General features: G+C 41.0%; 1 protein-coding gene and 1 non-coding gene across 6 annotated transcripts; one reads left to right on the top strand and one right to left on the bottom strand.

Annotated features, from left to right (window-relative positions):
- Positions 1-2,327: 2,327 nt before the first annotated feature.
- Positions 2,328-14,796, bottom strand: SIRT4 (sirtuin 4). 5 transcript variants are annotated; one of them, XM_072952950.1, is made up of 5 exons: positions 14,581-14,796; positions 7,629-8,126; positions 4,785-5,079; positions 4,454-4,666; positions 2,328-2,829 (listed from the first exon to the last, which is right to left on the bottom strand). In XM_072952950.1, the coding sequence occupies exons 2-4, from the start codon at positions 8,123-8,125 to the stop codon at positions 4,514-4,516; spliced, it is 945 nt and encodes a 314-aa protein (XP_072809051.1). In that variant the 5' UTR covers position 8,126; positions 14,581-14,796; the 3' UTR covers positions 2,328-2,829; positions 4,454-4,513. The 5 variants fall into 5 exon arrangements, with proteins under 5 accessions (XP_072809051.1, XP_072809050.1, XP_072809049.1 ...); XM_072952949.1 differs by lacking the exon at positions 14,581-14,796 and adding an exon at positions 11,906-12,176 and having other exon boundaries at positions 4,437-4,666; XM_072952948.1 differs by lacking the exon at positions 14,581-14,796 and adding an exon at positions 11,906-12,175.
- On the top strand, positions 14,638-14,778 carry LOC116276640 (U4 spliceosomal RNA). Its single transcript, XR_004186126.1, has one exon. It is a non-coding gene; the product is annotated as a U4 spliceosomal RNA (small nuclear RNA).
- Positions 14,797-14,844: the final 48 nt, after the last annotated feature.

Here is a 14,844-nt window from a genome sequence, read left to right as displayed (position 1 = left end):
AATGACTGACATCTGCTTCCTATGTGTCAGGGTCTGTGCTATGAGCTACACATACATCATTACCTTGTTTAATCTTCATGACCACCCTATGAGGTAGCTACTAATATCTTCATTTATAAAGAGACTGAAGATTTAGATAAAGTGACTTGTCCACATTCACCTAACTATCAAGTTTCAATGCCATGCCTTATTCCTTTTCTAATGAATAGAGGGGGGGAAAAATAACACTGCTTTCTTGGATGAATTTAATTTTTTTTTCTTCATGAAGTAGAATTTATCAGGGGGATGGTATAGCTCAAGTAGCAGTGTGTATGCTTAGCATGCACTACGTCCTGGGTTCAATCCCCAGTACCTCCTCTAAAAATTAACAAACGAATAAGCCTAATTACCTCCCTGCAAAAAGAAAGTAAAAAAAAAAGTCCCCCCCGCAAAGTAGAATTTATCTGTTTTGTGACCTAAAAATTAAGGAAACAATCTGAATCTCAGAGCATTATCTTAAATCTCAACAAGAATAATGTATCTGGAATTAATTATCATATCTAGTGGCAACTTTTGCTATTCCTAAGAGCAGGGTGACCAGCTTACCTTGATTTTAACACTTTAAGTCTTGCGTCAAGAAACCCTCTCAGAAATGGGCAATCTGGGACAGCTGGTCACCCTACCTAAGAGTGTTGAATCTCTTATCCATCTGGCCTTTGATCCTCTTAGGAAAAGTTTGACATTCACTGAAGACCAACCTTTATGCATGCCCAAGCATCTCGTGTGGGATTAACTCTTATTAAGTGAGCTGACATATTGTAAAATACTTTACAGAATGCCTGGGACAGAGAGTGTTCAACAGATGCTGTCATTTAAGGGACAGGTGAGAGGATATTCCATTTATGCCAGCATAAAAGAAGGAATATGAGTTAGTGGGAAGGAGATTTCGAGTTCTCTGTTCGTGTTTGTCTTTATGACTCTATGAACTAAAACTGTGATAGCAGGGCAGTTACAGAAGCAACTAGGAAAGATATGACTGAAAAGTCATGGCCAAAGCTGGGCTTATGCAGTCAGAACCGTGTAACTAGGGCAGTGACAAACCAGTAGCCCCCACTAGTGGATGTCATTCCAACAGAGTACTTAAAGTGAGTTAGGAACTGCCATGCTGGTAGAAAGCAAAAGATGTCAAGTAAGGAGATGTGAGAGGTATCAGCTTCAGGAAATACCAGGTTCCTCTTGAGACAAATTTTTTGCAAAGAATTCCATCTCAGGAGGAAATATGAATAAAGTGAACATTCCTAAGGCCCTCAAGACTCAGTCCTCAAGAATCGTGCCAGCATTAGCCTGCCTTCCCTCCCTGGCAGCCTCACCTGCTCCCACTGCCCATGTTTTAACTGTTTCCAGGCAGGTATACTGTTGGCTTCTCCTTCTACTTCAGGTTGACTTCCTTCTAATTCGAATCTTCAGACAAATAAGAATTGCTGTCTAAAAGAACTTGGAGGAAGATCTACTTGGATTCTAGTCCTGGCTCTTAGGTAAGTCTGGATCTTAGTTTCCTCAGAAATAAAGTGAAGGGAGAATGGACTGAATTTTCTTTCTTGTCATTCCATGCATGACTCTGTGACATTTTCTGGTAAAGAATGAGGGTGGGGGAGAAAACGCATCCTCTGTGAGCCACTTGAGAGTATCTTTGTAGCCTTAGTACCTTAATACAGTGGGGAGACTTGTGGATGAGAATGCCTTGAGATTCAAAAAACCCAGATTTGAATGCACATATTAGTGGTACTGACTTTGGGTAACTGAGCAGATCTGGTTCAGAGCACCTTAGTATCCCTGTCTGCAAAAAAGCTGGAGTGAGATTTATAACAACCTTACACCTCTCCGGAATGAGTGAATTGCTATGAGCGAACCTACAGTTGTGCAGATGAAAAGAACTCTTTGTGTGTTCAAGACCTTGGGTTATCTGTTAACTGAAATTTGCTTCCTAGGAGGATGCAGGGTGAGCATGTATTGCTTACCCTAACTTTAGACAAAAGGCTACCGAGAATAGACTGTGATTCTTTCATTTGCTTCATTTTTTGATGAGATTGTGCAGAAAGCTTTAGCCTGGGACAATGATTCTTTCTGGCTAATGCAGTAATCAAACAAGTCTTGCTGCTCTCCTCAGCAGAAACAAATCAATTTAAAAACCCACATGGGAATTTACTGTTTCCTCTGTACAGACCAGGTTCAAGGCTGTCTCATTCTAGCAGCTGAAATCAAGCAGAAATCCTTGGAGAACCGTGTCATAAAGCCCCATTCACTTTTAGCTGATTGAAAATGTAAAAACACAGCCCACATACCTAGTATGCTATTTTAAAAAAAGATTCCTTTATTCCTTGGTTAATTAAAAAAAATTCACTCATACCATTGCTCATCTTTTCAAAAAACATATCGAAATAGTTCAGTTAAAGACATTTAACCATTCAAAATTATAAATGAAGTCATTTCCTTCCCTCACTTCCCAGCCACCCGCCTTCTCCCCTCCCCTCCCCACTCCCCATTACTGAGATCCCTAGGTTAGCACTCCAGACAGCATTCTGGCCTACATATATCCCGTGCTATTTCTTCTGCCTGGTGAGTTAAAAAAGGGAGTGAAAGCAGTTTTCCTATCAAGAGAAGCTGCAGCTTTGAAAAAGTCCTTCTTGGGGAGGGAGCAGCAAATCTCATCAGCCTAAAGATCTTAACTCCTTGGCTCTGAGCCTGCCGGGTTCAGAGATGGGCTGGCAGAGTTCGCTGTCTTCTGCGGGCTAGGGCTACACTCGGTGAGCCTGGATCAGTTAGAGGAGGCAGGGATGAATCCTTAGCGATCTGAAAAGAAATGAAACAAATTAATGCCAAAATAAGCTGACAGTGGGATAGGGGAATGATTGCCTATGTCAGCCTACCAATTAAAAAACCACTACTTTTAGGATATGTAAAGGTGGCCATTATGTATTGTTATTACAGGATGTAATAAAACACAGCTTGATTCTACTTTTGTGGAGGTTTTTTTTTGTTTGAATGGAGGTCATGGGGAATGTACCCAGCATCTTATGCATGCTAAGTGTGCGCTCTACCACTGAGCTGTACCCCAAACCTGATTCAACTTTTGTAAGAACAGATTTAGTTATACCAGAATGTTAAATTTTGGTTATCTCAGTGGTGGGATCATGGGTAATTTGTATTCAAATCCTTCTTATCTGTATCATCTAAACTCTCTACAATAAATATGTATTATTCTAGTAATAAGAAGCTACATAAAAACTGATTGTACCAAGGGGACTTCTTGGGGGCTGGCCACATTCTGTTCCTTGATCTAGAAGTTGTCCACTCATGATACGAGCAATTCTCTGTATGTATAGTGTACTTCAGTTAAAATGGTTTTTAAACAGTGGTTTTCCGGGAACTCTCATTCATTGCTGGTGGGAATGCAAAATAGTACAGCCACTTTGGAAGGCACTTTGGCTGTTTCTTACAAAACTAAACATACTTTAACCATATGATCCAGCAGTCTCACTCCTTGATACTGACCCAGATGAATTGAAAACTTACATCCACACAAAAACCTACACATGGAGGTTTATAACAGCTTTATTCATAACTGCCAAAAAGTTGGAAGCAACCACGATGTCCTTTAGTAGATAAATGACAAATACTGAGTGAGTGTATGGGGCAACTGTATTTGGGAATTCTCTGCACTTTCTGCTCAGTTCTGCTGTGAACCTCAGACTGCAGTAAAAAAAATAAAGTCTATTTTAAAAAAAAAAGTGGCTGTACTCCTCTGAGAATATATTAAAGACTGTAGAATTGTACATAATAAGTGAGTGAACTGTATGATATGTGAACTATATCTCAAAGCTGTTACTTTTTTTAAAAGTGGTTGTATTCATAGGTTAAAACCGATACAAAGTACTGACATGCTACACTATGGATGAACCTGGAAAACATTATGCTAAGTGGAGAAGCCAGACATAAAAGGCTATATATTGTATGAAATGTCCAGAATAGGCAAAAACAGAAAGATTAGTTGTTGCCGGGGACTGGGGGAGTGGGGAATGGGGAATTGCTAATGGGTCCAAGGTTTCTTCCTGGGATGATGAAAACGTTGTGGAATTAGACAGTGGTGATTAACCTGTGCCTTCCTGAGTGTACTAAAACATGTTGATTGTATGCTTTTAAAGGATGAACTTTATGGTCTGTGAATTATCTCTCAATAAAGCTGTTTTTTAAAAATGGGGAAAAAAAGACAATGGCATATTTTGGAACATTGTCTTAAATAGCTATGTGCCTAGAATCTGGAAAATCACAGTCTTTCGAACAATATAACTTAATGTACATTAAAAATTAGTTTTAATTAAGAATGCCCATATGTTAAGAAGCCTAGAACCTTCTCTCTCGTCGGTGCTCCCAGTTGAGTGGGAACTGGAGTCTGATACCTGAGAAGGCATTTTACCATTAGCAGCGGAATTCAAGGGAACGTCCCAGGTTCTTGCTCGAGAACATCCGGCTGTGGTCAGTGCGGGTCTATTAAAGGCAGCAACTCTCCGCATGGAGAATCCAGTTTCAAACACGCCAAGTCGTCCGACCGCGTGGGCCCGATGTTCAGGATTGCGATCGGTAGCTTGTTCTCCCAGGCAGTGAGGATAAACCTGTAACCGGAGTACACCTGTCCGAGAGGAAGGCGCCGGTAAGAACTCTCTAGGCACAGGAAGAGAGAAAGCTAATGGGGAGGCTCTCCAGGGCTCCCCAAACGGGCATTTCCCCACTCCCCCTCCCCAAGTTACCTGCAAGGAGGATCCCACCACCAGGAGGGAGTCGGCTTCTTTTACACGCTTGTGCACAAAATCAACCTTGTCAGGGTTCACCGTGCCCCCAAAGAAGACGACGTCTGGTTTCAGGGGGCCTCCACAGCGAGAGCAGCACGGGACCTGGAAGCTCTGTACCTGCTCGTCGGTGAGGAAGACATCCCCGTCGGGAGCCAGGCCATGGGCCTCGGCACTCCAGGTGGGGTTCAGGACTTCAAAACGCTCCTGCAGCGCCGTGCGGGGCGTCTGCTCACCGCAGTCCAAGCAGAGGACCCTGAAACCCAAGAAGAGGCCGACTGAACAGTCTGTCCTGGGGAGGCACCAGGCTGCCGAAGACATTTCATCCCCAACCACTTCCAGCCCCTCCACCATCACTTTCTTTTCCTGACACCTGTGTCTTCCCCATGTTCAAAATACCTTCCCGTGACCTCTTTAGCTACCACCTTCCTTCCACTGACAATCTACTAGAACAACAAACATCTTTTTCCTTACTACACACTCCCTGCTCAGATCCGCTTGCTCACTTTTATTCTTAACACAGCTGCAAAGGCTTTACCAATTTCCTTCCTGCTGAAACCAGGGTTTTTTCCCTTCCATCCCCTGCTCTCCACTCATCTGCTGTAAATTATCGCTGTTCACCACCATCTTCTCTTTAAAACGCTTTCCCTCCCTTGGTGTCTGTGACAGTGTCTTCTGCTTCTCTTGTCACCTCCCTCGCCACCAGAACACAGGCTCTGTCAGGGCAAGACCTTGGAGTCCTTTGCCCACTGCTCTGTGCCCACCACCCAGAACAGTGCCTGCACACAGCAGGCACTCAGTAGCTGCTGGAAGAAAGAATGGAAGTTGATTCCTCCTCTGCTCCTCAAGTCTCCCCAAACTCTAATCCAAGTCTCTGTGACAGTCCTGCCAAACTTAACTTCCATCTTCAACCAGCCCTCCCCAAGTTCTCCATCACTGTTAGTCTTCCAGTTACCTGGGCTGAAACCCTCAGGAAAAAAACTTGTGATTCATTTTATTTTACTCTTTTTTTGGGGGGGTAACTAGGTTTTTATGTATTTATCTTTTTAATAAATATTTAAAATTATTTATTTATTATTAATTTTAAAATTTATTTATTTTCTTAATGGAGGTACTGGGGATTGAACCCAGGACCTTGTACATGCTTAACACACACTCTACCACTGAGCTGTACCCTCCCTGTCTTCTTTTACTCTTTATCTGTTCTACAATCAGACTGTGTTGACTTGTTTTTTTTAAAACTTAAAAGGGCTCCTAATGAAATGGTAAGAAGCCTTGGATTTGTTTTAAAATACTTAAAAAGAGACAGGAAGACAAAGGATAAAGTAGACATGATAAAATCTTGAGACAACTCTGAATCTGGGTGATGGTATGTGGGAGTTCATTATACTACTTTCTTTACTTTTGTGGATGTTTGAAATTTCCATCATGAAAAAAAAAATTTTTTTTAATGGGCCCGTAGCCATCCCTCATTCCCTGACACCACCTTAGTCTGAGTCCTGGCTGACCTCTCTGAGCCACTCTCTCTAATCCTGTCTAGCCTTCCTCAAATGCTATTTTTGTCATATTGCTTTCTTGCTCAGAAACCACTAACAGTCCCCTTTGGTCGGTCACAACAGACCCAAATTGCACCATGATTTTCAAATGCATCCAGGATTGGAGTCTAGCCTTCCCAGACAATCTGATTTCATACTAGTCTCCAAGGAGGCCAGCCCAGACTCTACAAGTTCCCTTCATTTAGAAAGCCCTCCGTCCCCTCCCCTTCGCCTAGTCAAACCTGAACTGTGCTCAACCCCAATTTACCCATAAAAGCTTTCCTGATTACTCCAACCTTTACTAACACTGTTTCTATGAACCTGTGAAATACGTTTATCAGAGACCATACAATTTAACAATCACACATGGAGTTTGGTTTTTCGGGTTTTTTTTTTTTTTTTTTGGTCATTAAACCTGTTATTTTTGGGTCCCCCCACCAAAGAGTACAAAGTTCTTGCCTATAAAGCAGACCATGTTTTAGGCTTTGGTTCGGACCCCTCCACACCAGCAAGTTGCACACCAGTAAATATTTTACTGGCACCCAATAAATGTTTTACCAGTGGCAGAGTGATTTCAGTCCTCAGAGGAGGATCTCCGGGGCTTAATGATAAGGAAGTGGATTCCAATTAACTACAAGTTACTTCCAGGGCTACATGTGTTCCTTTCATCAATATTTATTGGGTTCTGGCTAGATAGATATTAACTGGTCCAGGATATCCTGTGTTCTGTGTGTTTAAGCCCTGCAGACCTGGCAGTTTGTAATGTATGCTGTTGGTGCTCTGCTGAGTTCACTCAAGACACGCAAAGGCCATCTCCCACAGTTCTCTTATAAGCAGCCTCCTGTGTCTCTCCTGCTTCAGGAGTTCTCTGGCCACGGAAGCTTTCTCTGGAGGAGTCGGTGTTAGGGAGTTAATTCCCCCGAGAGTGACCCTCGACCAGTGAGGGATGGGTGATGGTCAATAAACGCCCCAGCTCCCTTGATTTTCAGTGAGACAATTCTGAAGCAGCTCTAGACAGTCGGAGGGCCTCTGATGGGGCTGAACCCCAGTTGTCCAAAACAGTAAGCCACTTATTAACATAACCTTTCCTTGGCTTTCCTACCTTCCCTACTCCCTCACAGAGTTTGCTGGGATCCACTCCAAAGGAAACAACTTCCTCCCAGTTCATTTTCTAGTGGTCTAACAAAGATAACAGTGATCAGGGCGGCCGAGGTCCCTGCTCTGATGGAGCCCCCATTTCCGCATTCACACTGTTCAGACTTTCGGGCACCTGTGCATGCATCCGTGGAGTTCCGTCAGGCGCCGACTCCCCGCCTTGGTGTGCAAGGCATCCACATTTTGGGTCACCAACCAGTACAGTTTTCCCAGTCTCTCCCAGTTGCTCAAAGCCCAGTGTGCAGGGTTGGGCTGGTGGGAGGAGAACCAAGGCCAGCCCACAAAGTTTCTCGCCCAGTACCGCTGGCGGACTGGAGCACTCCGCACAAAATCCCCATGCTGGATGGGCTTCCGGTTCGTGCGGGCGTACAGCCCCACCTTTTCTGACCTGTAGTCTGGGATCCCCGACTCGGTGGAGACTCCCGCCCCGGTCATCACTAGGAGTCTCCTGGAAAGGGTGATGAAGCGCTGTAATTCTTTGACCTTCTCAGGGTCCAGAGGAGGACTCGGTGGCACAAATAATCCAATAGATCCACCTGAGCTCTGCCGGTTGAGGTTCGCCATCCAGCGGCCTTTCGCCGTCCTGAATGTTAACCCAAAGCTCATCCTCATTCTAGAGAGCAAAGACCAGCAAGTGAGAAACTAGGTTTAAAAACGGAGGTAACCAAGGGAAGGGGGGAGGGGCAACGGAGGGGACGAAGAGGTACAAACTACTATGCATATAACACATAAACTACAAGGATATACAATATAACACAGGGAGTATAGCCAATGTCTTAAAATAACTATAAATGGGATATAACCTTTAAAAATTGTTAATCACTATGTCATACACCTATAACTTATACAATATTGTACATCAACTATACCTCAGTATAAATAAATTTAATAAAAACAAAACAACAAAAGTAACCATCAACTGATGAATGGATAAATAAAATGTGTTCTGTTCATACCGTGGAATATTATTCAGCCATAAAAATGAATGAAGTTCTAATATATGCTACAAAATAGATAAATATTGAAAACATTATGCTGGGTGTAAGATGCCAGTCACAAAAGGACAAATATGATTCCACTTACATGAAACGTCCAGATCAGGCAAATCTATAGAGATAGAAAGTAGATTACTAGGTCGCCAGGGGCGGGAAGGGAGAATATATCAGAACTTCATTCATTTTTATAACTGAAAAACAAAGGTAGGATCTCGGCTCTGAGCATCAACAGCTACTAACATTACAAAAAGAGAGAAAACCAGAATTGTGAGGGTTTCAATGGAAGAGTATACCCACCACACAAGATGTGGTCTTGGCAAAAAAAACACACACACACACACAAAACTGAACTGGATTCTGATCAAGTCTCTAGGGGTAATTAACGATTTATAGGAGTGGGGTTGGGTAATAGCTCAGCGGTAGAGCGCATGCTTATTAAGCAAGAGGTCCTGGATTCTATCCCCAGTACCTCCATTAAAAACAAAGAATAAGTAAATAAACCTAATTACCTCCCCCTGAAACAACAATAAACAAAAAAAAAATAAATAAAAGTAAAGTTTAAAAAATTGATTTAAAAAACAATTTATAGGAAATACAGAGGCCAAAGCAATGTGTTAGATGATACCATTTGCCAATCAGCAAAGTCCAGACTAAGGGAAAGTCAACAGGCTAGACAAACCAGAGACAGAGATAAAGAGCCACAAAAGGGCGATTCTACATTAAAAGAGGTTTCAAGACATACCAATCAATTATAATACTGTGGGTCTTATTTGGATCCTGATTCAAATAAACTTAAAAAATATGACATTTATAAAACAATTGGAAAGTTGAACATTAATTGGATGTTTGATATTTAAAAGTTACTGTTAATTTTCTAATGTATGAAAAATGGTATTGTGATTTTTTTTAAGTTTTCATGCTGCAGCGCTATACACAGAAATATTTGGATGAAATGATATATCTCGGAGGATTTGTGTCAAAATAATACTGGGGTCAGGGTGGGAGTAGGCAGGAGTAAATAGATGGAACAAGATTAGCCAACGGGTGTCATTGTTGAAGCTGGATGATGGGTCCATGGCTGGGGGTTCATTGTATTATTCTATGTCCACAATAAAAAATTTTAAAAAATAATTCCTTAGAGGAATGTTTGGATGGCAGATGCCCTAGTGTACCCAGGACAGTGGCAGTGCAGAAATGCCCAAAGCCATGAGGTGAAGGAAAATGCTTCTATCTTTTGAATATTCTGTAAGCTTAAGAGATATGCTCAGAAAAATGAGAAGAAAAAAAGAATAGAGAAGTTTGAAGAGAAGCTAAAATGTGAAATGTTTTACTTTAAAGGTAGACAAAACTCCAGTATCTAGACCACATCAGCAGTCATATAGTATTTGGAGAAAACATATTTGAAATCAAATGTACAAAGTGAACTAGGACAGGTAACCTAAAAGCAGCATACTTGAGTAGCATCCTTATTTCTCCAAAACAGCCCACCCTAAATTGTATTAGGGATCAGGTTACTGATGAGATTTCAACTTATATCTGGAAGCTGCCAACCCAAAAGGTATCTAATAATCAGCAAACTGGTACATTGAAATATTTTATGAGAAAGGTGATGAGAGCCAAAACTGTGAAACTAAGAAATGGCTGGGGAGTAGGAATTTGCTGGCATTGCATTCAATACTGTCCTCTGGAAGATAATATCTAGGTTTTAGAAAAATGTCTTGGAGAGGAGTACAGGTTTTGATCTAACAAGAAAGTTATCCATCCAAACTATACTACTTCCAGAGGCAGATTCCATGCTTATCAGAACAATCTACTAATAATGAATTAATCCATGACTTCAGTCCCTTGAAGGATGGCCCCAAGATTAACAAGAGTATGTTTCACTGGAAAGGCACAGCCGCCTTTCCCTTCACACACAAACACCTAGAATGTATTTATACTCTTGCTTTGTAATCCAAATCCATCTTTGGTAAAATGTGGAAGGGTGTGAGCTAACTCAGGAGCTAATAACTCAAGGATGTATTAAACACTGGGGGGTCCAGGCTCAGAGAAAACATTGCCTTTGCCAAGGATGTGCTGGTAAGCTGGCTTCCTCCCTCCCCTCCCCCTCAGAAAAGGATAAAAGAAAATGATCCGATCATGGCCATTTTGAGGCTACAAATGGTTTATTTAACAATTGGCTGGTAAATTGCTGAATATTTAACAACTGGCTCTCACTGGTACAAACTGATTCCAGCACACCCTCCTGGGTCCTGTGAAGTCCAATCTGAAACAACAAGTCAACCTGTTTATTATCTTTTTAATAATTGTTTTGGTCAAGAATTTCTAATACCCTCCACAAAATAAAACCTTGTCTCCACGCTAGACTGTTTCATAACAGCCCAAGCCAATCCTATCTTCCTGAATCTCTTAAGAACCTATAGCCAGAGTTCTCCTATGCTCTGGACATCACATGAAGATTACCTTAAAATGGCTAGTAAATTTGACAAGGCTTTCTGCATCCAAGGGAAATGGTATATTTTGGTTTCTTAAAAAAAAAGGGGGGGGGAATCTAAAAAATAAAGTCTATTTTCAAAAGGAGGGAGGATAAAGCAGAATTCTAGCATTACTAAGGCTTATTCTGTCTCTCCCAGTAATACCTGGCTGGTCAGAACTGAATTTCTTGGAAACTTCAAAATGTTAACAGCTTATCGCAGTATCTTTTAAGTCCCTTACCAGCTCATTGTTTACCTATGACTATAATTAAAGATGTCTCTATCAGAGGAATCCATTTATATTTTTAGTTAATGCCATCCCTTAGGGGACTACACAGTCCCAGAAACCTACTTCCCATTTTATAAATTAAAATTACCTTATTTCTTCATAAACTAAAGAAGCACATTTGAGTTCCAGTTTAGTTGATTAAGTTGTTGCTCTGATTTTTCAGGATTTTAATTTTATTAACGTAATTAAGCACATATCCACCTTTTATTCTATTTTTTTCTATATTCTGTTTACCCTCAGCTGCTTAGACACAGTAAAGAGTAGTGAGACCTGACAAGGTTTTCTACCTCAGCTTTTCTAGCTGTGAAAACAAGGCTTTGATATATTATTTGATAAAATGCGGAAATTCTCTAGTGACACGCACCCCATACGTAAATATTATTTCATGCTGGGCTTTCTAGATCTGAGATCAGGACCCTGACTGCGCCCTGACATTCCACAGCAACACGTGAACAGCTAAACAAATACATAATCCGGATTCCTGAGACCAAAGGGCTCGGGAAACCCCGCTGAAAACACTATTGGAACAGCTGCTCTCTCCCAGGTCCCACCAAAGAGCAAAGAGGAGAAATGGAATCCCTTACAAGAAATCTACAATTTCTAGAAACCTGCAGTCCGCAAGGAACATACTTACCTTTCACAGCTTAAGAGACACTTCACGCCCGACGTTAGGACTGGCTGTCTATTTTTGCATTTTGGGAAGTGTAGTTCATGAAACCGAAATAATACAAGAAAACTACAAGCCCCACAATCCTATGGCTTTCACAGTTGAAGGACCCAGTTTGTCCGATAGCGCCCCCTGTCGGCATTTCCTGGTCAGAGGTTTCCAACCTCGATTTGCCATGTGCCTCTATCGTGGTCTCTGTACCAGAGAAGTGGTTAGAGTGCCAACGTTCTGAATGGACATCCAAACAGCGCTAACTTAGAAATTCATTGTCTATAAAATAGAAGCTTTGATAGTGGATCTACATTTAATTCATCCTGAACTTCAGTGTGTATGATCCTTTCCACTTACCGAAACGGAATCAGGTATCCACCTTGCAGTGAGTTGTGAAGAAATACATTCACAAATATCTGAAAAACTGCAAATATAATATACGGGGACTAATGTGTGTACCCACGTGGCTTCTGCAGTTTTATTTCTCAGCTTGTGTTTTTATTAAATTAACCAACACAATGTCTGGATCTTACTCCCGGAAATTCTGATTTAATTGGTCTGGAGAGGTGCATGGGCACCAATCAGTTTATAAACTTCCCTGTTATTTCTAATGTGTAGCCAATGAGAACCAATGATCTATAGCATGTCCTAAATAAGACATCATTTTGTAAGGGTTTTAAAAATATCAAAGGGTAGCTAGCATTGACCTTGAAGACCACTCTAAGGAATCACTTCCCCCATTTTCAAATGAACTGAAGACTAAAGTAGTAGTATGAAAGCTGGAGTTTGACTCCTGGTCCTCTCATTGGAGGCATGGAGGGAAATATTGGCAAAGGAACTCGCTTTAATAGTTTGGGAGCAGTATCTCCAGCCACACCTCAAATAGGTCACTGGGCTAGAAGAATTACCTGAGGTCTTTTGTGCCTTCGTTAACATGACTATATTGGCTGGAAAAAAAAAAAAAAGGATCGAAATGCATACTGGAAACTTTCAATAAATCAAACAATTGTAATCCAGAATATTTTCTGCACCTATGGTATGCCAAAACAATGACACCTATGGAATAAGATCAAAACCTACAGAAATGCCAAAACAATGACACCACCACTCCCCTTGACAAACTGCTAATGAAAAACTTTAAACCCACAGTATTTTTTCAGTTCTCCAAGTGGAATAAGCATCATTAAGAGAATGGCCAGGAACACAGGACTATTGTGCTTTTAAGCCCCCCAAAATCTTATGTTCTGGGGAGAAGTTAGCTGAGTTTTCCATTTTTCTTAGTGCTTGGAAGTAATCCCTGGAGGATGAAGTCATCCACAAAAGCTGGTGAAACACACAAATTTCCCTTGATAGCTACTGACAGGGTGTAATGAGCCACCCAAACAAGACATTCTCAAGAGCTGAGTTCTTTGGATAACCCTAGTCTTTATTTCTCACAACTTCACCACACCAGAAATAAATGATGAAGTCCTTGATGATGACATAAATTGTTAACTGAGCAATACTTTGAACATTCAAGTTTGAAATTTTTCATAATAAAATGTTGGGAGAAATGTCATCTCAGAGACTACTATTTGCATCTTAATGTGTAGCAGAAGCCAAAAGGCTTTTGGAGAAAACAGATCAAAGAGAAAATACGTCCAGATACAGGTTTCCAACCGCTTTCCATCTGCTAAGGGAAAACAGGCAATGGAAGTGAAAGTTACTTCAGACTTCATGAACTGTGGACATTTCTGTGGAAATAGCCTTTTTCTTTCAGCCTCTCATCTCTGAATAAAGATATGCACAGAAAATCCTTTCATATTAAATGGAGAATTACCATATGATCTGGAAAGTCTCCTAGGTATATACACTTAAAATAATTGAAAATAAGGACTCAAACTGATACTGTATGCCAATGTTCATAAAAGCAATATTCACAATAGCCAAAAGGTGGAAGCAACCTCCTGTCCTCCTGTCAATCAAAGACTAAATGGATAACAAAATTCCATACAATAGAATCAGCCATAAAAAGGAATGAAATTCTGATATACACTAAAACATACAAGGACCTTAAAAACTTTATGCTGTAAAATAAGCCAGACACAAAAGGTCAAGTAATTGCATGATTTTGCTTGTATGAGGTATTTAGAGGGATCAAAGTAATAGAATTGTGAAATAGAGGTTGCCAGGGGTTGGGGGAGGGAGGAATAGAGAGTTATTGTTTAATGGGTACAGTTGCAGTTTGGGATGATGAAAAAGTTCTGGAGATGTGCAGTGGTGATGGTTGCAAACAATGTAAATATACTTAACACTCCTGAACTATATACTTTAAAATGGCTCAAATGGTAAATTTTGTTATGTATATTTTAACACAATTTTTTAAAAAAGCAAACCTCTTTCGGAGAGGATAGTTATACCGAGAATCAAGAGCCAAGTCAACTGTACCCTTAACACAGATCACATTTCTCATCCTCCCCAATGTCTACTCTAAATTCCTTGTTAGCATATTCCCTCCCATGATGCTTTGCTTCATTCTACACCAAAAAACTGAGCTATATCAAGCAACTAATCTTCAGAAACAGCCTAGCCATTTCAGAGAGATCTTCATATAGTTGTACAATTTTCAGCCAATCAATAATTGAAGGTTTTTCCATGAGACGCCAACTCACCTTTCTGAAATAGGAACCTTGCTTATTGGGAGTGATGAGTAGGGGGCGCTATTAGTTAGCTTTGCGCAGTGGCAGTATCGTAGCCAATGAGGTTTATCCGAGGCGCGATTATTGCTAATTGAAAACTTTTCCCAATACCCCGCCGTGACGACTTGAAATACAGTCGGCACTGGCAATTTTTGACAGTCTCTACGGAGACTGAATATTCTGGTTTGAAAAAAGAAAGAAACGTTGTTGCCCATAGGATAACTTCGTAGTTTACGA

Source organism: Vicugna pacos, chromosome 32, assembly GCF_048564905.1.
Source record: "Vicugna pacos chromosome 32, VicPac4, whole genome shotgun sequence".
Lineage (NCBI taxonomy): Eukaryota > Metazoa > Chordata > Mammalia > Artiodactyla > Camelidae > Vicugna > Vicugna pacos.
The sequence above is the reverse complement of the archived record's forward strand: the minus strand, read 5'-3'. Positions and strand labels throughout refer to the sequence as shown.

What these genes read in the sequence shown, in the direction of transcription:
- SIRT4 (XM_072952950.1), bottom strand. Translation starts at nt 8,125, where the DNA reads ATGAGGATGAGCTTTGGGTTAACATTCAGGACGGCGAAAGGCCGCTGG. An exon ending in CTCCACGGATGCATGCACAG is followed by an intron (nt 5,080 to 7,628) that starts GTGCCCGAAAGT and finishes CTTGGGTTTCAG; the next exon opens with GGTCCTCTGCTTGGACTGCG. An exon ending in TGGTGGGATCCTCCTTGCAG is followed by an intron (nt 4,667 to 4,784) that starts GTAACTTGGGGA and finishes CCTCTCGGACAG; the next exon opens with GTGTACTCCGGTTACAGGTT.